Source organism: Equus przewalskii, chromosome 10 (genome assembly GCF_037783145.1).
Source record: "Equus przewalskii isolate Varuska chromosome 10, EquPr2, whole genome shotgun sequence".
Classification (NCBI taxonomy): Eukaryota; Metazoa; Chordata; class Mammalia; order Perissodactyla; family Equidae; genus Equus; species Equus przewalskii.
The window spans coordinates 8,241,111-8,264,080 of NC_091840.1; the positions used below are offsets into that span (position 1 = coordinate 8,241,111).

The 22,970-nt window shown below is 52.5% G+C and overlaps 1 protein-coding gene across 3 annotated transcripts in view; it reads left to right on the top strand.

The window, feature by feature from the left end:
- Positions 1-22,970, top strand: part of SDK2 (sidekick cell adhesion molecule 2) — a 273,541-nt gene that overhangs the window by 203,647 nt on the left and 46,924 nt on the right. For all 3 annotated transcript variants that reach the window (XM_070560092.1, XM_070560093.1, XM_070560094.1), the window contains 12 exons: positions 2,949-3,089; positions 4,745-4,926; positions 5,470-5,585; positions 13,690-13,885; positions 14,081-14,179; positions 14,575-14,766; positions 15,998-16,119; positions 16,861-16,970; positions 17,076-17,226; positions 19,801-20,038; positions 20,779-20,894; positions 21,554-21,743. In XM_070560092.1, coding sequence (XP_070416193.1) covers positions 2,949-3,089; positions 4,745-4,926; positions 5,470-5,585; positions 13,690-13,885; positions 14,081-14,179; positions 14,575-14,766; positions 15,998-16,119; positions 16,861-16,970; positions 17,076-17,226; positions 19,801-20,038; positions 20,779-20,894; positions 21,554-21,743 — 1,853 coding nt within the window. The remainder of the gene's footprint in view (positions 1-2,948; positions 3,090-4,744; positions 4,927-5,469; positions 5,586-13,689; positions 13,886-14,080; positions 14,180-14,574; positions 14,767-15,997; positions 16,120-16,860; positions 16,971-17,075; positions 17,227-19,800; positions 20,039-20,778; positions 20,895-21,553; positions 21,744-22,970) is intronic.

Consider the following 22,970-nt stretch of genomic DNA (forward strand, 5'->3'; position numbering starts at 1 on the left):
CTGAGCCAGCGTCCCACATAGCAGAACCAGAAGGACTTACAGCTAGAATATACAACTATGTGCTCGGGGGCTTTGGGGAGAAGAAGAAGAAAAAATAAAGATTGGCCCCGAGCTAACATCTGTTGCCAGTCTTCCTCTTTTTCCTTGAGGAAGATTGTCACTGAGCTAACGTCTGTGCCGGTCTTTCTTTAGTTGGTATGCAGGATGCCTCCACAGCATGGCTTGATGAGCGTCTTGTAGGTCCTCACCCGGAATCCAAACTGGTGAACCCTGGGCCGCCAAAGCAGAGTGTGCGAACTTAACCACTATGCCACCAGGCCAGCCCCATGGCTTTTTTAGATTCCACATATAAGTGAGCTCATACAGTATTTGTCCCTCTCTGTCTAACATCTCACTTCGCATAGCACCCTCGAGGTCCATCCACGTTGTTGCAAGTGGCAGGATTTCCTTCTTTCTCATGGCTGAAAAATATTCTGTTGTACAGACTATCCCACTGTGTATATCACACCTCCTTTATCCGTTCATCCGCTGACAGACACTTAGATTGTTTCCATATCTTGACTGTTGTGAATAATGCTGCAATGAACATGGGGGTGCAGATAGCTTTCCAAGATCCTATTTTCATTTCCTTTGGATAAATACCCAGAAGTAGAATTGCTGGCTTATACGGTAGATCTGTTTTTAATTTTTTGAGGAATCCCCGTACTGTTTTCCATAGCGGCTGCACCAATTTACATTCCCACCAGCAGTGTATGAGGGTTCCCTTTTCTCCATTTATCCTCGCCAACACTTGTTTCTCTCGTCTTTTTGATGGCAGCCTTTCTAACAGGTGTGAAGTGCTATCTCATTGTGGTTTTGATGTGCATTTCCCTGATGGTTAGTGATGTTGAGCACCTTTTCAAGTACCTGTTGGCCATTTATGTATCTTCTTTGGAAAAATATCTATTCGCTGCCTCTGCCCATTTTCCAATTGGGTTGTTTGGTTTTTTGCTATTGAGTTATATGAGTTCTTTATATATTTTGGATATTAACCCTTTATCAAATATGTGATTTTCAAGGGTTTTCTCCCATTCCGTACATTGCCTTTTCATTTTGTTGATGGTCTCTTTTTTTGTGCAGAGAGTTTTAGTTTGATACAGTGCCACTTGTTTATTTTTGCTTGTACTTTTGGTGTCATATCCAGGAGATCCCTGCCAACTAGTGTCAAGGAGCTTTCTTTCCTATGTTTTCTTCCAGGAGTTTTACAGTTTCAGGCCCTATTTTTAAGGCTTTAATCCATTTCGAGTTCATTTTTGTGAGCAGTATAAGATAGGGGTCCAATTTTATTCTCCTGCGTGTGGCTGTCCAGTTTTCCCAACACCGTTTATTGAAGAGACCATCCCTTCCCCACTGAGAAGAATTAATGTTGTTAAGATGTGCATATTACCCAAAACTGTTTACAGATTCAATGCCCTCCCTATCAAAATTTCAATGGCATTTGAGAGAAATAGAAAGAACAATCCTAAAATTTGTATAGACCCACAAAAAAAAAACAAATAGCCAAGGCAATCCTGAGAAAGAAGAACAAAGCTGGAGGCATCACACTTCCTGATTTCAAGCTATACTACAAAGCTACAGTAATCGAAAGACTGTGATATTGGTATAAAAATAGACACATAGGCCAATGGAACAAAGCTGAGAGCCCAGAAATAAACTCTCGCATATACGGTCAGCTAATATTTGACAAGGGAGCTAAGAATGTGCTTCATTCTTTAAAAGATGCTGTTGGGTGCGTGCACAGACATCTGGCTTAAATCAGTGGTTGTGGTTTCGCCACACTTCCAATGAGCTTGAGCCTCTCTGGCTTCCCCTAGGGGGATGTCACAGGGGCTGCGACACTCTAGCAGGAGGGAAAAGTGCCAGGTAACAGCCCAGCAGGGAGCAGATCCAGGAGAATTATTCCTTGACTGTTTGTTGAGCACCTACCATGTGTCTGGCAGAGTTTGGACCACTAGAGGTGGTGCAGGGCACAATATGGACATGGCTCAAGTCCTTCCGAGCTACAAGATGCCAACAGTAGAGGCCTCCAGGTGTCGGGGAGCATCCTACAGCTTCTCCCATCCCTCGGGCTTCACTGTATAACACGGGTTCATCTTCCTACTGCATCTTCATACTAACGGCCCTGAGTCGCCCAGAAAAAGGTTAAATCTCCCTCATTTCAGGCTTTGCAAAGACAGGGAGTGCGCAGTGCCTTTTAGAAAGCTATCCATCAGAAGCAGAAACAGAAAAATAAACAAAAAAGGGAAAGACATCCATCAAAAATAATTAACTTTTGTTTTTAATGGATGCATGTCAGTTATGTGAAAAATACGCCGAGGTGGAACACTGTGTCCCCTGGCAATGCCAGAGAAAGAAATGCAATAGCGCTCACTCAGGAAGCGGGGCGGGAGTGCTGGCTGTGTCACCCACACACCGTGCCCGCCCCACCCGGCCTGCCCACCCCGGCCTGCGGCTCAGCTGGTCAGTGAAGGAGGCCACCAGCTGGCTACCGGGAAGTGACTTTAATACTCCTGCTTCTGAAATACTTGAACGCTCATGACGTCATCAGCCCCGACAGCAGCTTCTTTGAGAAATGGGAAACTGAGGCCCAAGCTCCTCAACTGCATCGGAACTGCACATTTCTGGTGCTTTATAGTGCTTTAAAAAGACAGATACGTACGTTGTGTCATTTGGACCTAAACCAGTTTTATAAAGCAGGCAAGTGGAGCTTTATTATCCTTCTTTTACAGATAAAGAAACAAGCTCAGAGAGGTGAAGTGACTTGCCCAAAAGCACACAGCAACTGTGCAGAGTCATCGCAGGATGCAACAGGGCGGGGTTCAGCCTGCCCATATCCCATTAAACTCCTGTATTTGCCCCGGAAGCTAAGAGCGGAAAGGCCCACCCACTCTTGGTGTTTTCCTCTCCAGGGTCTCTCTCCCCGAAGAGCCTCCCACAGCCCCTCCACAGAATGTCATTGCCAGTGGCCGAACCAACCAGTCCATCATGATCCAGTGGCAGCCCCCTCCCGAGAGCCATCAGAACGGCCTCCTCAAGGGTTACGTCATCAGGTAGGGGTCCACCCCAGGGACCCATGGGTACAACCCAGACCCGAGGGGAAAGGGATGGGGGAGGGTCGGGAACGGACTGGAAAAGAGCAAATTCATGGCAGATCCTTCAGCTAACAGGGACCAGGCAGCAAGAGATGCCTGTACTGTGGGAGGCAGGATTTAGTTTAGACATCCAGAAGAACTTCCAGCAGTGAGAGCCTTGGACACCAATGGGAATGGCTGAGAGGGGAGACACAGTATAATCTTGTAGAGGCTGCATGGATGGGCAAGTCTGCCAGATGTCAGGGCTACTAGGAATAAGGCCATAGGGAGATAAGTAACTACCGAGGGGCCCATCACCTGGGAAACCAAGACTATTCCATCACAGGCCCTTGGGGTTGACCATGGGTGACCGTGGGATGGACCATGAGTGGACAAATTACAGGGCCAAGAACTGGCCAAAAAGCGAGAGTGCTTTCCTTCATCCTAACTACAAAATGAAGCCCAGTTATATAGACTTTTATTTTTACGTTTGACTGAGGGTGTTTTACCGGTAACCTAAAAGTGAGTTATTAAGTGTTACTAAAATTGGGAATTCATAAATTAAAATTAGCATGCTATTTGAAGTTGCTGAGAACTCTCATGAGTGTTCTGAATTCTGGCTGGCTGCAGAATGTTCCACAACTTCACGTGTCTCTTTCCCGCACATGTGTGCTCTCACAGCATTGGAATTCCCAAAATTTGGAGGAAGTTTTTGTTGGTTTGGCCTCTCCGTTATCAGTCAATTTTGTTGTGGGTTTTCGGTGAATCCTCAAGGGCAGTGGGCAAAGTGTGGTCCCTCGGCCAGCACCATCAGCATCACTTGAGAACTTGACAGAAATGCAGATTCTCCAGTCCCACCCTGACCTACCGAATGGGAAATGGTGGAATGGCCCCAATGATCTGTGTTTTAACAAGCGCTCCAGGTGGTTTTGATGCTCTCTAAAGCTTTGAGACCCACAGCTACGGGGTGTTGTAACGCATCGAAGTAACCGGGGGCCTCTAGTTTTCCAGTAATTAGACTCTAAGGTCTGTATGCCTTGTGGTTCTCCTATGAGCTATCCAGCCTCCGTGTGTAAACCCTAAAATGTGCCTGTACAGACCCCACTTCTTTATTACCACGTGTTCTTTCTTCCAGGAGAAGGTAGAAATGGGTAGCACAGGTAGCCTTGGGTTTTTTCTCTCTACCTACGTGAGTGACTGTCAAAAGAGGGAGCCACTCTCCTAGAGGGAGAAAAAAATGAGCCCAGCCATCGGAGAGCCTTCAGAGCTGAGACCAGCGAGCTCTTCCCGGGAACTCTCCACGTCCCTGGTTAGCCATCCCGCCAGTGTCCTCCTCCCCCATCAAAAAGAATATTCCAGACACGTCCCCTAGACCTGTGCTATCCAGTAAGTTAGCCACTGGTCCCTTGTGGTTATTTCAATTAATTAAAAATAAATAAAACTGCAAACTCAGTTCCTCAGTTACACTAACCACATTTCAAGTGCTCAACAGCCACACACACTGGTGGCTACCATATCAACAGCACGGATACGGAACATTTCCACCATCGCAGAAAGTTCTGTAGGATGGTTTCCTGGGCGTGAGGCCAAGCAGGCCGACTCTGATCTGCTGCATCCTGGCTTTCTCCTCCCAGGTACTGCCTGGCCGGGCTGCCTGTTGGGTACCAGTTCAAGAACATCACGGATGCTGATGTCAACAACCTGCTGCTGGAGGACCTCATCATCTGGACCAACTACGAGATCGAGGTGGCCGCCTACAATAGCGCCGGGCTGGGTGTCTACAGCAGCAAAGTCACCGAGTGGACACTGCAGGGAGGTGGGTGGAGATGGTGACCGTGGAGGGGCTGGTGCTTCCCTTTCTCCCAGGTCTGTGCCTGGCGGGTCCTGTACCTGTCCAGTCCTGACTGCCTCATCTGAGTTGCCCATTTTATCCAGTCCCAAGCTATTGCACGCTGTGCCCAGCTACCCTGCAGGGTTGGAGGACTATGGGAAAGATGAAGAGCTTGGGGGTGAGCATGATGAAGGCAGAGACTTCAGGGGTAAAGGGACCTTCTGTGAAGTTTCACATTAACTGGATCATGAAACAGCTTATATTTAGTGTTCTACCTAAGAAGCACCCTCGGGCATTTTCATATCCATCGCTTTTATTTATCAGTATCCTGTGAAATGGGCCAAATAAGTTTTATTAAACCCAAACTAATCTAAAGAAAGGGGGTGTCTTAAGTCTACATAGCAAGGAATAGTTGGGGGGGCAAGCAGGGTCTGCAGACCCCTCCCTGTGTTTTCTCTACTTAACTGGGCAAGAAAGACTGACTGGGCCCCCTCCACCCCCACCCACTGTCTCTCTGCTCTCCTCCAGTCCCCACGGTCCCTCCGGGCAACGTGCATGCAGAAGCCACCAACTCCACAACCATCCGCTTCACCTGGAACGCCCCCAGCCCCCAGTTCATCAACGGCATCAACCAGGGCTACAAGGTGCGGAGGCGTCCCCTCATCCCGAGAGGGAGCCCGGAGGTGCTTCCAGGGAGGCAGGGAGAAGACCAGGGAGGGGCAGGCGGGAGGCCCCCCTGGTTCTGAAATCACTGCTTCAAGCCAAGCAGAGGACCCGTGATCGAGGCGAAGGGCCCGGGCTCTGTCCAAGGCCAGATGCGGCCGCAGGGAGTGTGGACGCTGCCCGCTCTGGGACCCAGTGCCGGGGCATTCTCGGGGAGACTGGGTTATAAACAAAACCGGGTTTGTTTCAGGGTCAGGAACACCGGGCCTAGCCACAGCGCCATCGGAAAAGTCCAGAACGCCCTCCTTCCCACCAAGCCGTAGGTCTCATGGACATCCTGCTGGGCCATTTGTCCTTGGCTGTACCTGACCCCACACAGTGTGGTTAAGGGACAGACTAGATTAGAGTCCTGGCTCTGCCCCTCTCTAGCTCGCTGCACGAGTTCTGTGGTCTGTCCGGGCGTCCTTCCTTCCCGAAAGATTGACTGAGCCCAACTATACGCTCTAGTTTCCAGGAAACCAGACCGTTTCCTCCTTTTCAAGCAGAGACGGTAATCATACCTATTCCTCAGTGTTTGCAGTCTGTCGGGCACGATGACAGACACGTAACACGTGCTCGGAAAATGACTGGAGTATTGACGGAAAGGTCTGTTTACTGTGGCCGCCGACAAAGTCGCGCAGCCTGCAGGGCGTCAACGGCAGAAGTCAGGGTTCACGCAGATCTGGAGGCTGGAAGCCCGAGATCGGGGTCGGCCCGGTGGTTCCGTCCGAGGCCTCTCCCCGTGGCTTGTCAACAGCCACCTTCTCCCCGTGTCCTCACATCTTCCGTCTGTGTCCTCATCTCCTCAGCCTGGAAGGACACCAGTCACTGGGTTAGAGCCCGCCTACTGACCTTACTTTAACTTAATTTCCTCTTTAAAGGCTGACTCCAAATACAGTCACATTCTGAGGTCCTGGGCGTTAGGACTTCAGCTTATGAATTTGGGGGGCAAACAATTCAGCACATAACAGATAGTAATAATAGTACTAGTACTAGTAGTAACAACAATAGTAGTAATAGTACTAGCAGTAACAGTTATGGTAGTAATACTAGTAGTGGTGGTAGTGATAGTGGTAGTGGTGGTGGTAGTAATAGTACTGGTAGCAGTAACAGTATTACCACTAGTAGTAATTATAGTACTGGTAGTAGTAATGGTGTTACTTGTAGTAGTACTAGTAGTGGTGGCTGTAGTAACAGTGCTGGTAGTAGTAATAGTATTACTGGTAGTAGTACTAGTAGTGGTGGTGGTGGTGGTAGTGGCAGTAGTGGTCGTGGTAGTAATAGTACTGGTAGCAGTAATAGTATTACCACTAGTAGTAGTTATAGTACTGGTAGTAGTAATGGTGTTACTGGTAGTAGTACTAGTAGTGGTGGCAGTAGTAACAGTGCTGGTAGTAGTAACAGTATTACTGGTAGTAGTACTAGTAGTGATGGTGGTGGTGGTAGCAGCAGTACTAGTCACGGTAGTAATAGTACTGGTAGCAGTAATAGTAGTACTAGTACTACTACTAGTAGTAGTGGTGGTAGTGGTGGTATTAGTGTAAATTTGCCATAGTTGTAGCTGTGCTAAAACTCAGGACTTCCCAGCCACCCCATCCTGGAACCCAGACCTTGGATCCCGCGCCTGGTTCTCTCCTCGCACCCACGAGGAGCACCGAGCCGACCTCCCCTAGGAGAACTGAAGGCGGACGGATCACACATTGTGAGGTCTACACCCTGTTTCATAGGAGCTCGGGGCAGGTGGGAGGACGCTGTCAGCTGCCTCCGGATGCGGAAGGGGAGGCAGAGCGTTTAAGGGGTGTGCCACCGGGAAGCCCGCCGTGAAGGGGAGAGCACTGCAGCCTCTGGCTTTGAGCCGAGGGATCTGGTGACCTCACGGTGACTGCTGACACTTCTGGAAGGTTCCCACACCCCTTCTGTGCCATGTTTGCATATGTACATCAACCAAGATTATTTCTAGGACAAGAAGTCATAGCCATTATTACTGCAGGTTGGAGGTGGCTGGGCAGGAAGGGACTGAGGTTAGATCACAACGAGAATTTTCTGCTGGTGTCATAAACAAAGGCGGGATGGTCCAGAGCCGGACGTGCCCCTTCCACAGCCCTCTCACTCCCAGGCCGAGCAGGGCTTTCCCGGTGCGAGGGAGGGTAGCTGAACGCTGGCAGTGCTGCTGGCCAGACAAGTCTGCTAATTGGGACTCTGGGGGGGGGACCAGGGAGAGAATGGAGGGCCGCATTACGCTGAAGAGCAGAGGAGCTGAGCTGGGCATGGTTAGCTTCTTGCTGCCAATTCTGGGTTTTCTTCCACATTCGGAATGGCTGAGCTGCAAAATTCCAAGGCAAACGGCTCCTGGAGGGCCAAGAAGGCCAGCCAGGGGGTCAGGACAGTTAGGATGGTGACTCGTTATGACTAGAGCAGGAGGAGGCTGCAGAGCCGCCTGAGTTCCAGGTCCCGTCGGTGCCCAGCACCCGTGGCTGCTTGATCCAGGTCAGAGGGCGTGAACTGCCCAGATGTTTTGAGTAGAGGGGCCGATGGGAGACTAAGAAGAGCTCACAGTTGAGGGCATTCTCTCCATGCCAGGCAGGATGCTAGGGCTCTGCTCACACTCTTCTCTCGTGCAAGCTGCACAAGAGCCCTAAGAAGTAAGTCTTACTCTCATCACCCCATTTTACAGAGGGAGGAACTGAGGCCCGAGAGACAAGTGAGCTTCTCACAGTCTAACAGAGTAACTGCAAGGCTCACATTCAAACTCAGAGCCTGCAGCTTTCTTGCATTGAAAAGAAAATGTGTTGTATGACTTAACTGTAAGATAAGAAGTGTAACTTGATTTTTCCTAAGTACAAATGGATACAGTGGGGATTTTATTTCTTGCTTCTTTGCCTTTCAGTATATCACAGGGAGAAAAAAGCAGCGTTTGTCCCTGGCACACCTCCAGCAAGAATGGACTTCCCCCCACCCTTTTAACTGTGAAAATTCCAAGCATCCACAAAAGGAGAGAGAAGCCTATAACGAACACCCATGCACACATACTTGGTTCCACACTTGCCAGCTCATGGCCAAATATCTCCCATCTGTCCTCAAACGCTCTCCCTCTCCCCTGGAATATTCTGAAGCAAATCCCAGGCATCATGTCATTTCATCCATAAATATTTCTGTAGAGAAATGATATAAAGTCTCTATTTAAAACATAGCCGCATTATCATTATCGTGCCTAAAAATACTAACAGTCCCTTTAATATCATCAGATATCCAGTCAGCATTTAAATTTCTCTGATTGCCACGTCATTTCTTTTACTAGTTGGGTTATTTGCCTCAGGATCCAAAAGAGGTCCACACAATTGCAATTGGTCGGGACTTTTCAGGACTCAGTTGATCTGTAGATTCTCTCTCTCCTTTTTCTCTCTCTCTTTTTTCTTGTAATTTATTAGTAAAGAAACGTCGTCATTTGTCTCATAGAATTTTCCACAGCCCGGATTTTGCTGATTGCATCCCCGTGGAGTCATCTAACACATTCCTCTGAATCTTATATTTGCAGCAAATTGGAGCTTAGAACTAGAGGCTTGATCAGATTCAGGTTTGATGATTTTTTTTTCAGAATGTTACTCCCTCGATGGTGTTGTGTGTTTCCATCAGAAGGCATGAAGTCTGGCTGTCTCTCTTACTATGACGTGGTCACCAGTGACCATCCTTGTGTAATCTACTATTTCAATAGGGGTTGCAAAATGGGTTACTTAAATATTATAATTTCTTCTTGATTTATAGCTGAAACACTTAACAAAAAAGAAAAAGAATTTTCCTTTACCACCTTTTTGGTTACCTAGAGGTACAGGGAAAGCGTGGTCAATGCTCAATTCTTTTCCCTTACTTAACCAATTTTCCAAAAAATGAACTGGTTACCCGGCATCTGCGAAGGCGGCAGATGAGTTTGGACTGGGGAGAGTCATGTTTTTGTTTTGTTTTTGGTAGTATGATCACGTACTTAAGGATTTTTAACACGTTTGGTAGGTTTCCGTCCACCACCATTGTTATTCTTATTGACGCCAAATTGCCCCACCATTGGCGTCTTCCCCACCATTGGCGTCTTCGAGTTGACTCACGAGCCCTTTTGACACAGCCCCAGAAATCTTTGGTACGGTCCTGCTTTCTGGTGTGACAGGACGTTCCAAGCCGTGCACAGTCCTTGCACCGTGCCTGGGATCAGCCATGTCTTCAAGGAGCCCTTGCTCCTTTTAGTCGGAAATGATAGTTCGATGCCGCCAGCTGGGCACTATGGACGCTCCTTGTTCCAGCATTGGTGGTTGCTTCTAGACCCTGTTAATGGACGGCTAGGAAATACTTTTTTTTCTTAAGGTAAGATATATGCTGATACTTCCAACTCAATTTCAGGACTACAAGCTTTTTAATAATCTCATCGGTCTTTTGTCTGTATCTCTTTTCTCCAAACTGAAAACCCAGTTGACCCGCCTAGTTTATCCCTCAGACACCCACAGCGGTCCCAGAACAGTGCCGTCGACACCGTGCTGGCTGAGCGCAGCTCCAGATGGGGCAGCTCTTCCCGCCCCCAGGACGCCTCCCCGAGCACGTGCTTCCGTCACTGCGCTGCGCTGCAAGTCCTTGGAGATAGGGTCTCAGCGTGTGATTTTGCTACAACTCAATACACTGTTAAGTTCATTTGTTTCATTTTGGTTTCAATTTTTAGGGATTGATTTTTTTTAATTTAATTTTGGTCTATAATCATGTAGCTTATTCACATGGTTCCAAGTTAAATCTACAAAGCAAATGCAGAGAAAATCAGCCTGAATTCTGGTCCTCTCCTTCCCCCTCGGGTTTGATTTTTGCTTGCTGGTTTTGGTTTTTCCTTCCATCTCTTTAACATAAACAACTGCACACATATGTAAGTGTGTATCCTCTACTTCTTAGATAAATGGCAGCTACTCTACACGCTTTCTCCACCTTGCTTTTTTATTTACGTTATATCCTGGAGATCACTCCGTAAGAGTGTATAGAGAGATTCCTCGTTTCTTCTTTTTACTTCTGTATCATCCTCCGTTAGGTGGGTCTCCCATCCTTCAGTCAACCTGCTCCCTAGTGATGACATTTTGGTTGTTTCCAGTCTTGGACGATAACAGACATTCCTGGAGTGAATAGCTGTGTGCTTACGTCTTTGCGTATTTCCACTTATAACTTTGGAATAGATTCTTAGAAATGAGATTGCTGGGTCAAAGGGTAAATGTGTACATAACTTTGCTACTATTGCCAAATTCCCCCCATTATTATTTTTTATTTTTTAATTTAATTTTAAACAAGAAATACTTTTACATGTTTCAAACACCAACAGATGTGAAAAGATAAATATAGAGCAGAGCTCCTCCAACCCACCCTAGCCCCTCATCTGCCTGCCTCTGTCCCACCAGCTCTGAAACTCTCCCCTCTCCAGGTAACCCCTGTCGTGATTTCTTACTCATCATTCCAGGATGTTTTATGTCAGTCCGCACAAATGCAAAGAGAGAGAAAGACAAAGGGGGAGGGAAAGAGAGAATTTCCTTTGCTTTTTTTTTTGACTCCAGTAGCTATCAGGCCATATATACCATCCTACGCTCTCCACCCTGTAATCTACTGCCTCCACCACATAACTGACTGTCCCCTATAATAGCCTGAGGCTCAGAGAGGTTGAGTGACTTTCCCAGGGTCACAGAGTAAGTGACACAACTGGGCTCTGTCCTCCTTCCTTGCTGCTTGGCTGCACATTCTGCCCCGCCCCAACACACACCAGCAGCAGCACCCTCGTTCAGCTACAGGTTTGCCTCCCTTGGCCTCTGCTCTCTGAGGTGGAGCTGGCTGTCCCGGCAACCTAGGTCTGATGCTCCTCCCCCAGCACACACTCACCCACACGCCCCACCCATGCTCAGGGCAGCCCAGTCTACTTAGAATCCACGGCCCAGGACCCAACAGAGGAAATCAGCACTGAGCCTGACTTATAAGGGCAGGGACACGGCAAAGAGAAACCCTGACACGCCAGCAGCCATGTGCGCCTGGGGAGGCAGAGGTGTGCATCAGAGAGCTCTGGTCCAAAGCTTTGAAACCACCTCCTGGTAGGCCCCTGGGCACTGCCCAGTCCTCAGCCTTCCTGAACTTCACTGTTTCCCTCTTGTACCAGCTCGGGACGGTGATGCCCAGCTAGTCCTCACTGTGACGATGACGGGGACTGCTCAGCCACGGGCTTCAGCCAGCGCCAGGCGCGCAGGAAGAGCCCGGCAGACTGCAGCCCTGCTGGGTGTTGGCTGGAGCACTGAGGTCCATCTCAGGGCGGCTCAGAGTCCAGCTCCTCTCAGACAATAGAAGGCGCAGAAGGCAATTCTATTGTCTTGCTGGCCCTGAGGAAAAGGCCTGTTAACCCTGAGCATCCTCCTCTTCAGATGCCCTAGAGGAGGCAAGTGGCTCACGTCCCAGAGTGACTATTCCGAACCAACCATAGTCCTGCCGCCATCTTGGGCTCCGCTCATGGAACAGTAGGATGACGGAGTCTTTGCTGCGTTCTTCTGGGTCATTTTTTAAGACAGTTCCCCGTGATATTGTCTTAAGGCATCTGTAAAGATACTTCTTGTCCTTTGATTTATTTTTTAAATAGTAGTGATTGTAATTGGCCTAAAACCAATAAAATAATATTTACCCAGATTTTGCACTTGCTGGGGAACACACCACCCAATTAATTCTAATGGCATAATTAATTCAAATTTACATTAATTAAATTAAGTTAAAACATTAAGCTTGTTTCTTAATCTACTCCAAAGAAGTTTGGCAATTTAATTGCCACGAAACAAGATAACCGAAATAAGGAAGATATTTAACATACTTATTAAATGCCACTTAGTATTTCTGATTAGTATTTTTAGGGTCTAATTAGTGTCTAATTAACTTGCTATAGGCTATCTTTTCACGATACCAATTAAATTTCAAAACATCCTTTATAAACACGCGGCCATGAAAAGGAGAAGATTAAGCCTTGTTACAGGCGTGAGTTAATCAGGAGACATCGGCGTATTGTTTTATATCTATAAATACCCGTGCTTATTAAAACTCATCCAGTGTTGCTTTTCACCATTAATTGCTATTTAATCAACTTCAAATAAATGAGGAAATCTCTGAGGCCAGCTGTCATCGTTGGAGACAGATGAAGGACCTAGAAAACAAGAGTGTGAGGTGAGGGATCAAGAGGCAAGAAGAGAAGGGAGGGGAGGCAGGAAGCTGTTGCAATTAGGGGCGGTGTGTGTGAGGTGGAGATTAGACAAAAAGTGATGCTGGATTTCCAGACGGGGTTTTCTTGCCGGCACGCCACCTCCGGGTGATGTCTAAGATGGAAATCCCAACTTGAAACATGCTTAAAAGAGTAAGAGTTATCCACACACTGAAGTTCCAGCTGTACAGGAGAACTCCTAGGGAGAAACTGCCCCAGCCCAGACAGAGAAACGTATGGGAGCCCCTCAGGTCCCTACCAGCTGTGTGATACAGCACAAGTCACTTAGCCTCTCTGAGCCTCATTTTCTTCATCTGTAGAAAACAGGGCCAGCTTCATGGGTGCCCAAACTGTGCAGTCACTCAGGGCTCCAAGCTCAGCAGGACCCCATGTTCAATTCAATGCTCTGCTGCTGTCATCTGGAAATTCTTAATAATTTTTTGCACAAGGGGGCCCTCCATTTGCATTTTGCACTGGACATGCAAATTATGTGGGCATCCTCTCTTTACAAATTTTGGAAGTCCTCTCTTCCATAATTTGTGGGAATTGAGTTAGAAATGACTCATGGAAAGCACCCCACCTGGGGCCTTGCAGCCGCTCAATAACACAGCAGCACACCAAAGGGGACTCCCAGGAGGACAGATGTTCCGGCAGGCTGTGGGCATCTGCACGGCCGTCCTTCCCCTGGGAGGACGGAGGACAGGGAGCTACAGTCCTGGACACTCTCTGTCCACTGGCCAGCCTGTGGGAGAGCACCTGGCCTCTTCTGGAACATTCTGGCTGCTCTGTCTAAACTGCTGGCCTCTCCTCAGCTGATCGCCTGGGAGCCGGAACAGGAGGAAGAGGTTACCATGGTGACGGCCCGGCCCAACTTTCAAGACACGGTCCACGTGGGCTTCGTGTCCGGCCTGAAGAAGTTCACCGACTACTTCACCTCGGTGCTGTGTTTCACCACCCCTGGGGACGGGCCTCGCAGCACCCCCCAGCTGGTGCGCACCCATGAGGACGGTAGGCACCGCCCGCCCCTGCTCTCTCCGTCCCCACCCGAGGGCCGGGCTGGGCGCTGCAGGCACAGGGCAGTCCTGGTCTTATCTCCCATCCTGGGGTGCCCCTGGAACCCCCCAGAGCGGGCTCTCTTGCAGACAGCATTCTCTCTCTGACACTAACTGGCTTGGGGTGGGGTGGGGTCCTTTTGGGGTACAGTGCCTGGGCCTGTGGGACACCTGAGCTTCAGTGAAATCCTGGACACCTCGCTGAAAGTCAGCTGGCAAGAGCCAGGAGAGAAGAACGGCATCCTCTCAGGTAGGCACCGTGGGGTGGCTGAACCCGGGCGAAAGGGCCAGGAGAGGTCATCTGGTCCATCGCCCTGCTGGCGGCTTCCTGTCGCTCCGAAGCTCCCAGCAGACCCCTCTTTCTTAGAAGGTGCTCAGAGAAGACTCTCGGCCCCTCCACTCTGTAACAGATCCCAGATCTGCAGCCTCAGGCCCCAGGCGGCCACCACAGTGACCGGCTCTCCCTCCTGCAGTCCCCACCCACCAGGGGCTTCCCACCGAGGTTACCCCCGGGGCCCCAGGCACGATGCCACCCCATCCCTCAGCCCCGCTGCTCCCCCCGCATATCTAACGCCAGCTAGGGAAGGAGTGAGAAGCAGAGTGGAGGGCCAGGCCAGCTTATGTCACAGCTGGGGCTCTCCCCAGGGTACCGGATCTCCTGGGAGGAGTACAACCGGACCAATACCCGCGTGACCCACTACCTGCCCAATGTAACCCTGGAGTACCGCGTCACAGGCCTCACTGCGCTCACCACCTACACCATCGAGGTGGCTGCCATGACCGCCAAGGGCCAGGGCCAGGTTTCTGCCTCCACCATCTCCTCCGGGGTGCCTCCAGGTAGGTGCCCGCTCTCAGGGCAGGAGAGGCCCCTTCTTTCCAGGAACGTTGGCTTTCCTCCCGCATGGCTCTCCCTCCCTTGGTCCCCGTGGGCAGGCTGATGCTCGTGGTCCTGGGTCTCTGGAGGGAGCCTCTCTGGGCTCGATGCTGCTTCCTCCCATGGCTCTCAGGAAGGCAGAGGCCCCCACCCTTGTCCCATTGGCCCCGCTGCCACCTCCCTCCACGCCCCACCCCACACCAGGTCCTGCGACGGGCAGCGGTATCTATGATTCAGGGGAAGAATCGTCACTGTCACCTAGAAAGTCCAAGTCAGATTCCACGGGTGGAAGTGCCGGTTGGGAAGATGGCAGAGCAGGTGGGGACAGTCTTAAACCTGCTGTAAAGAGCAAGCTGAGGTCTACCCTCAGCCCTGCTTCTGCCAAGCTCTTCGACCTTGAGCAAGTCAAGGCTCCCTCTGTGCCTCAGTTTCCCCATCTGTATCTATGAGGAGATGGACTAGGCAACCAAGTGGTCCGGTCTGCAAGTCCACGCTCGTGTGACCTGGCAGAACCCCTCGACCTGCCACAGAGATGGCTGAGGTTCCTGAGTTTCAGTGGCTCCCAAGTGAGAATAACAGTAACACAGAAATATTTATGTAGTGCTTACCGGCCCCCAGCTAAGTACTTCATGTACATTAATTCATTTAATCCTCACAACGACCCTGAGGTAGGTGATGTTATTATCATCGCCATTTTATGAGAACACTGCAGCACAGAAAGGTTAGGTAACTTGCCCAAAGACACACAGCACGGAAGCAGGGGAGTTGGATTCCAACTCAGACAGTCCAACTCCAGACCCTGTGCTCGTTCTGTTCATCCTGAACCCCAAGGTTCCTGCTTGGAAAACGGGCTGCCTCCTGTCCCCACCCCTTCTTCTATCTCCCTCAGCCATTGTTGGGTTTGGGGACTGTGTGTGTGGATGGAGAGGGGCCTTCATTCGGGAAGCCCTTACATGCCCAGCCCATTTCCTGGCCCCAGAAGCTCCTCTCGGCCCCTAAACCTGCCCCAGGCTGCTGGTATGGACACAGTGAGCCACGGAGGCAGGAACGAGGACTGTGTTCGCAGGGGGAGGCCTTGGCCATGCTCCTCCTTAGAGGCTTCTAGCAAAAGTGGGACACAGCCCGCTCAGTGCCCAGAGAGTCCTCTCGACGTTCCTACCCGATCTCCTTTCCCGCCCTGTTTTCCTTTTCCAGAACTCCCGGGGGCCCCCACCAACTTGGGCATTTCCAACATCGGCCCCCGCTCCGTGACCCTGCAGTTCAGGCCAGGCTACGACGGGAAGACGTCCATCTCCCGCTGGCTGGTGGAGGCCCAGGTAACGGCTGCCCGAGGGGAGCCCTGCAGCGGGGCAGCCGGCTCTGGGCCTCAGCCATGCCCACGCTCTTGGCTGCAAATCCTGTGTGTGCTTTCGTCTGTGTGAATTTCACAGGCAACTCTCAGATGGCCAGATACACCAAAAATGCCACAGTTCCCTTCCCCTCCACCTCACCTGTACACCTGTACACACACGCTCTCTTACACACATGCGCACACACACACCAGTCCCCTCGGGTTGGGGTGGTGGTTGGCTGGCCTAGAAAGATAACCAGCTGCTGCCCGCAGCCCTTTTAACTGCGATGCTCAGCTTTGGCTGCACCAAGGAGTGTTCGGAAGTTCCAACGCCTCAGTCCCACCCCCCCAGGAATTCTGCTTCTGATTTAGCTGGGTTTGTAGAAGCACCCCAGGGTGTCCAGGGAGATCACCTGGAAGCTTACTAAATGCACAGATTCCTGGGCACCACCCCCAGGGAGTCTGACTGGCTCAGTCTAGGGCAGGACCCAGGAGTGGGTTATAACAAGCATTCCACGAGATTCTGATGCAAGGGGGCATGGGGTCACACTCCAAGTCATGTTCACGGGCCTGGAAAGATGGTGGTCCCATGGGTGGCCTCCTGGTAAGCCCTGGGGTTTGAATCAAGACCTTTCCTGGGCAGGGCTGTGCCTTCCAGGGGCCAGGGCTCAGAATCCCCCATCTCAGCCCAGCAGGGTGGGCCAGTCTAAGGGGACTCCTTTTCCAGGTGGGTGTGGTCGGGGAGGGAGAAGAGTGGCTGCTGATTCACCAGCTCACCAACGAGCCCGACGCCCGCTCCCTGGAGGTGCCCGACCTCAATCCCTTCACCTACTACAGGTAATGGGGCAGGACCCGGGAGGGGAGGGGGCTGCTTAGACCGGACAGGCTTTGGCCCTGGGGTCCTGCCCTCACCATCTTGCTCACCCCCTTCCCCCACTGCAGCTTCCGCATGCGCCAGGTGAACATCGTGGGCACCAGCCCACCCAGCCAACCTTCTAGAAAGATCCAGACCCTCCAGGCGCCCCCTGACATGGCCCCGGCCAACGTGACCCTGCGCACGGCCAGTGAGACCAGCCTGTGGCTCCGCTGGATGGTGAGGCTCCCGTGAGGGCCGAGGGGGGTTGTCTCCTTGATCCTCTTCATCCTGCAAAGGTGTCATTGCCTCCAAGGGGCCACATCAAAGGGGACATCCACCGGCATACCCACAGCTTCCTTCTCTTTCTTTACACTCAGGACCTGCTAAGGTGCCTGATAATCAGTCTTAGGCGAAAGGACAAATGCCCATGTGAGGAGAAGGAGCTAGAAAGCCTGTTCATTGAGCATCACCTTGTGCCAAGCACTTTACGTTTTTCTTCCATTTAATCCTTCCAATAATCCTGTGAAGGACACGTTATTATCCCAATTTCCAGCTAAGAAAACTGAGGCTCGGAGAGCTTAGGAACGCACTCACAGCTACAAAGCTCGCCAGGGTGGGTCTGGCATCAGATGCAAGTTGTTCCGCCAAGTCAGAGAGCCAGGGGTTGCTTCTGGGGTGGAGGGGGAAGTAAGGGCGGGGCTGTTAGGCTCTCAGACCGTCCCCACGGATCCGGGTTGCATGTCGAGGGCCGGGACTCCAGGTGACCGGCAGGAGGTGGCAATACTGCCATGCCGAGGACTTCCTTTCCCGCCAGGTGCTGTTCTGGGCGCTTTATTCCAAGTCAGGCCTTGAACCCTCTCCACAAGCCTGTGACAGCTGTGATCCTGGTCCCCACTTTACAGATGAGGAAACTGAGGCAGAGAGAGTTTGAATGACTGGCCCAAGCCCCCCACATCCTCCCCCACCCTCCAGTTAACAGCAGAGCTCAGATTCCCAACCCAGGAATCTGGCCCCCAAAATCCGCAGCCCTAACCACTGAACCCACTGCCATCCCACCCTCTGGGGAACGAGAGAGAACACTTCTCCCCAGGGCCTTCCTCCGGGACAGCGTTTCTCGGCAAGGATCCCACAAAGCAGCAAGTGGAGAGGCGCTCAGAGCATCCTGGAGTTCTTAGAGCGATGAATGTGGGGAAGAACACAGCATAGCCCGCTCCTTAGAGAGGCCGGGGCACTAGCTCTGGGAAGAGCCTGCCCAGCTCCACTTCACCAGGCCCGCCTGGCCACACCACTCTTTTTTTGTTTATACATAAGATCTCTTACTGGTTGTATAAAGCACAACTTGCAGAACGCCGTGCTGTGGGCCAGGGTTTCCTGGAAAGCCATTACTCCCTTTCACGTATGTGGACAGTCCGATAAAAGGAGCTAATGGCACCAACCATCCTGGACAAACACCAGTCATTCATTACGATTCACCCCCCCAGGGTGGGCGGCACCAGAGCTGTCTTCCAGCCCAGGCTGGCAGCCCTGGGCACAGCGGCAGGTGGGCGGGCACCCCAGGCCCTCGGGCTGTCTGTTACCACTGGCCTCTCCGCCCCTTCTCGTCTACGCTCTGCTTCCCTCCTGCATCTCACTTTAAGGTTTCCAGGTACTAAAAGGCTAGAGAGTCTGATACCCAGAGGGAGCTGGAGGGGGAATAAAAAGGCATTTGCCTTGCTGGACAGCGCCCCAGGCACCTCCAGTCCCGCTTAATGGTGCACAGCCCCTCATGACCCTTCCTTAGCAGGGGAGGGCACATGCGCTCCAGGCCCATCTCAAGCTCTCCAGCCATCGATTGCTGTCTTAATGGTCTCTGGTTGGCTTCAGTGAGTGTCTGTAGGAACGGGCTGGCGGGAGGAAGGGAGTGCGTAGGGAGAGAGGCAGAGGCCGAAGGAGAGGAGGGGAGGAAGTGGGTCAGAAGTGGGAGCTTGTGGACCGTGGGCTCTTTGGATCCCCCAGGGAAGCAGAATGGGGGGGCAGGTGAGGGCCAGGGGCGGCCCAGCTCCAGCTCTGCCGCCTTCAGAGGAGAATCTGAAGGCCACCCTTCAGCTTGCACCTGCTTCCGATCACAGGCTTCCCCCAGCGTGCACACACATCTTATCAACACTGCCCAAGTTCATCCAAACGGCCCTGAGCCAGTGACCACAGCCCCGCAGCCTACTCATAGGCTTCCCAGGAAGGAAATCTGTCTTTTCACTGAGACTCAACAAGAGAAAGAGGCTAAAAATGCAGCAGGAGAGACCAAAGTTTGCTGGAAGGAAGGACTTCCTGACGGTGATGGGTGCCCCATCCATGCTCAGGATGCCCTCTCCACTTGCTTGCTTCTCCAAGGCAGGCATGAGCTGAGACCAGGCATGTTGCAGGCAATTAACAAAGTATGTGTTGGCAGCCCGGGTGAGGGAGTTAAGTGGTAGAGACAGCCAGGACCCAAGGTGCTACGCTCATCAGCAGGTTGGGCAGACGGACTTTGGGGTCTCCTCGCCTGGTCCGACTCCCTTGGCAGGGTAGTAAGTTCACCATGTGCTCAATAAAGAATGGATGCCACCTCTCCTCAGAGCCTGACGTGGAGAGACAGGGAGATGGGGCCGTGAGAAACACAGAGTCACACAATCTAAGCCACACCCAGGGTGACAGCGCCTCACACGGGCGCAGACAGGTTGGAGAGTGGGCTGGGTAATCCTGAAGGCTCCCTGGAAGAGGGGGCCAAGCCAGGCAGTTCTGTACACAGGGTGGGCCGGGCCTCACGGCAGCTCTGCCTGCCCTGCCCTCCTGCAGCCTCTCCCAGAGATGGAATACAATGGGAATCCTGAGTCGGTGGGCTACAAGATCAAATACAGCCGGGCGGACGGCCACGGCAAGACGCTGAGCCACGTGGTGCAGGACCGCGTGGAGCGGGAGTACACCATCGAGGACCTGGAGGAGTGGACGGAGTACCGCGTCCAGGTGCAGGCCTTCAACGCCATCGGGAGCGGGCCCTGGAGCCACACAGTGATGGGCAGGACGCGGGAGTCAGGTACCGCCCCCCTGTGCCAACCTCCCAGCGCGTCCCCGAGGCCTGCAGCTAGGATGCCAGCCCACCACAGCCCCCACCCCGCCTTTATCTCTCCACCCTCGGGGCCTGCCAAGGGCAGTTCAGAAATAGGGCTCGTTTTCCTGTTTGTGCTCCATGTCTGGGCAGAGCTCCCTGCGTGTTGCTGCGTCTCCCAGCCCCTGATCCCTACCTGCAGCTGCTCCCTGCTCCCAAAGTCAGGGCGTGGGGGTCCCCACCCGTGCGCCCTCACCTTTAACCGTGACGCCCAGTGGTGCCTGAGAGAGCCTGAGATGGGGGGAAGAGTGGGGTTAGCTCTGAGAACATTCCAGAATGCAACCAGCAGCTCACAGGGGCCTGGGAAGGGGTCACCCACAGAATACAAGCCCCCAGCCTCATTCGTGCACATGTGGCTCACTGCTCTGGGGCTAATTTTCCTGGTGCCTTTTAACACACACCACACACACACACACACATACACATACCCGCTGCGCCCGTGGGAATGCAGGCTCTTCCTGACTTAGCCAGAGCAGAGGATAACAGGGAGGCCAATCTGAAACCAGAAACAGCATCTGGGACATTCCAAAAGGAGTCACGGCAGGATAATGTGCTCTTTGGGGACTGTCTGTGCCACGTGTCCTTCCCCAGGTCCCACTCCACTCCCTTCCACTGTAGGGTCGACTTTGGGTCCTGAGCTCCTTCTCTCCGCTCCCTTTCTCCCTCAGTCCCATCCTCTGGCCCCACCAACGTGTCCGCGCTGGCCACCACCTCCAGCAGCATGCTGGTGCGCTGGAACGAAATCCCTGAGGCCGACCGCAATGGGCTCGTGCTGGGCTACAAGGTGGGTCCTGGATCCGAGCACGGCAGGAGGCTGGAGCCCCTACACCGGCTTCCCCACCCAAGATGCCCTGTCCTCGTGACCCCCTGGGGCCCAGTCTCTGCCTTCCAGAGTCCATCCACTGGTCACCATGGCAACCAGGGAGTCCTCCCTCAGGGGTGAGGAGGCATCCAGGGAGGGCCCAGGGTCCTGGGGGCAGCTCCATCTCCCCCAGTAGTCCATGCTGGCTGTCCAGGCCTCATTCTCAGCTCTGATGGGCCCAGCTTCAGCTTCCATTATCTTCTAGAATTCTTCCCAAAGCTGTGTATAGCCGCATGATCCAGCCCTGGCGTGGAAGTTGGGAGATGTGGCTTGACCTCCTGGCTCTGCCACTACTGGCTGTGTGACCTTGAGCAAGTCGCATCCCCTCTCTGAGTCTGTTTTCTCACCTGGATGCTCTCTAAGGAAACTTCAGCTCCATGGATGAGCGCATCTTTGTGTCTTCTTCCCGGAACACTAGCTTCGCAGTTACCCCATGCCTCCTTGGGGCCCAGCCACTCCAAGGACCCCTGGTCTGCCGGCTCCATCCCCGCCCACCTCGCTCCTGGGGGTGAGACTTGGGAGAGGTGCTGGCAGGACCACCCCAGGCCCGAGGCCCTCACCCCTGCACTGGGCTCCGGCAGGTCATGTACAAGGAGAAGGACTCAGACTCCCAGCCCCGGTTCTGGCTGGTGGAAGGGAACTCGTCCCGCAGCGCCCAGCTCACAGGCCTGGGCAAATACGTGCTCTATGAGGTCCAGGTGCTGGCCTTCACGCGCATCGGGGACGGCAGCCCCAGCCACCCTCCCATCCTGGAGCGGACACTGGATGATGGTGAGTTCAAATCCCTGCCGGTCTGGGAAGACCAGAAGCTGCCCTAGTCCTGCCTGCCCAGTCCTGGCCCTCTGGGGTCACGCTCTGCCCCGGAGGGAACCGTGGCCTCAGGCTTCTCCTGTGGGGGGGCAGGTCACCGAGGTCCAGCTCAGTCCCATCCCCACTGCAAGGGATGCTAATTACAGATGGTGCATCCCAAAGGAAAAAATGACAGTGCAAGGGCAGTGTGACATCTGATTCCGCCTCTTGCACTCTCTCTGGGACAAGTGTACAGAAAAGAGACTTCGCATCCGTTTTGATTTCTTGATCGCCTGAGGCAGGATCACTTTAAGTAAAGGTCTGTGCAAGGGAGAGGCTTGATGGTTCCTGGGCCTGAGCCTCCTGGGCCTGTTTGCAAAAGAGTGACACCAGCGGGGCTGTAGGCCTGCATCTCTGCAGCAAAACTCCTGGCAAAGGCTGACTGACAGGTCCTTCCCCGTCCTTCCTCCCCGCCGCATACTCACATACTACCCACCACAAACATTTGTGGGGTTCGGACAAGAGTGCAAAAGGAAACCCAAACAGCATACGTCTCTATATCCAGGTTATAAATCAAGCTAACGATCTGTTAAATTAAATATGTTCTATGCTGTTGCCTTGACAAATGTACCCTCATAATGACCTGGAAGGCTGAGTTCAAGTGTAGAAGTCTCAGACTTCTTGGCCTTCTGTGTCGGAATGGGGCAGCGCAGGAAGCATTGCCCCCAAGCCTCCTCCACCCCCCTACCTGCTCTCTTCCCACCCTCTCCTCTGGCCCATGTCATTCGGTCTCCATCCCAACACCCAAAACAGCTACTGCTTGGCCATCCCTCGGTCCTGAGGTGCCAGTCCACCCTCAGGAGGGTGGCTCCGGGGACAGCCCCATGCAGACCCTGGAAGCATGCTTGCGGCTGTCTGGACAGGGAATTCCAGGATCCCAGGTTCCAGAATCGGGTCTAGAAAGAGGAATGGTGCAGGTTCTGGAGGGTGCCTCCCTTTGCCCCACGGCCGCCTCACCCACGGAGGGAAGGAAGTCAGAGTGGTACCTTCTAGAGCACAGACCCAGGACAGGGTCCCATCGCCCAGTTCAGAAGGCAGCCCTGTGCATACATATGTGTGCACATGTCCACGGACACTGAGCTAAAGGGGGCTGGAGCCTTGGTCCCTTCCAGTTCCTACCAAATGATGCCAATTTTGAGGGAAGAAACC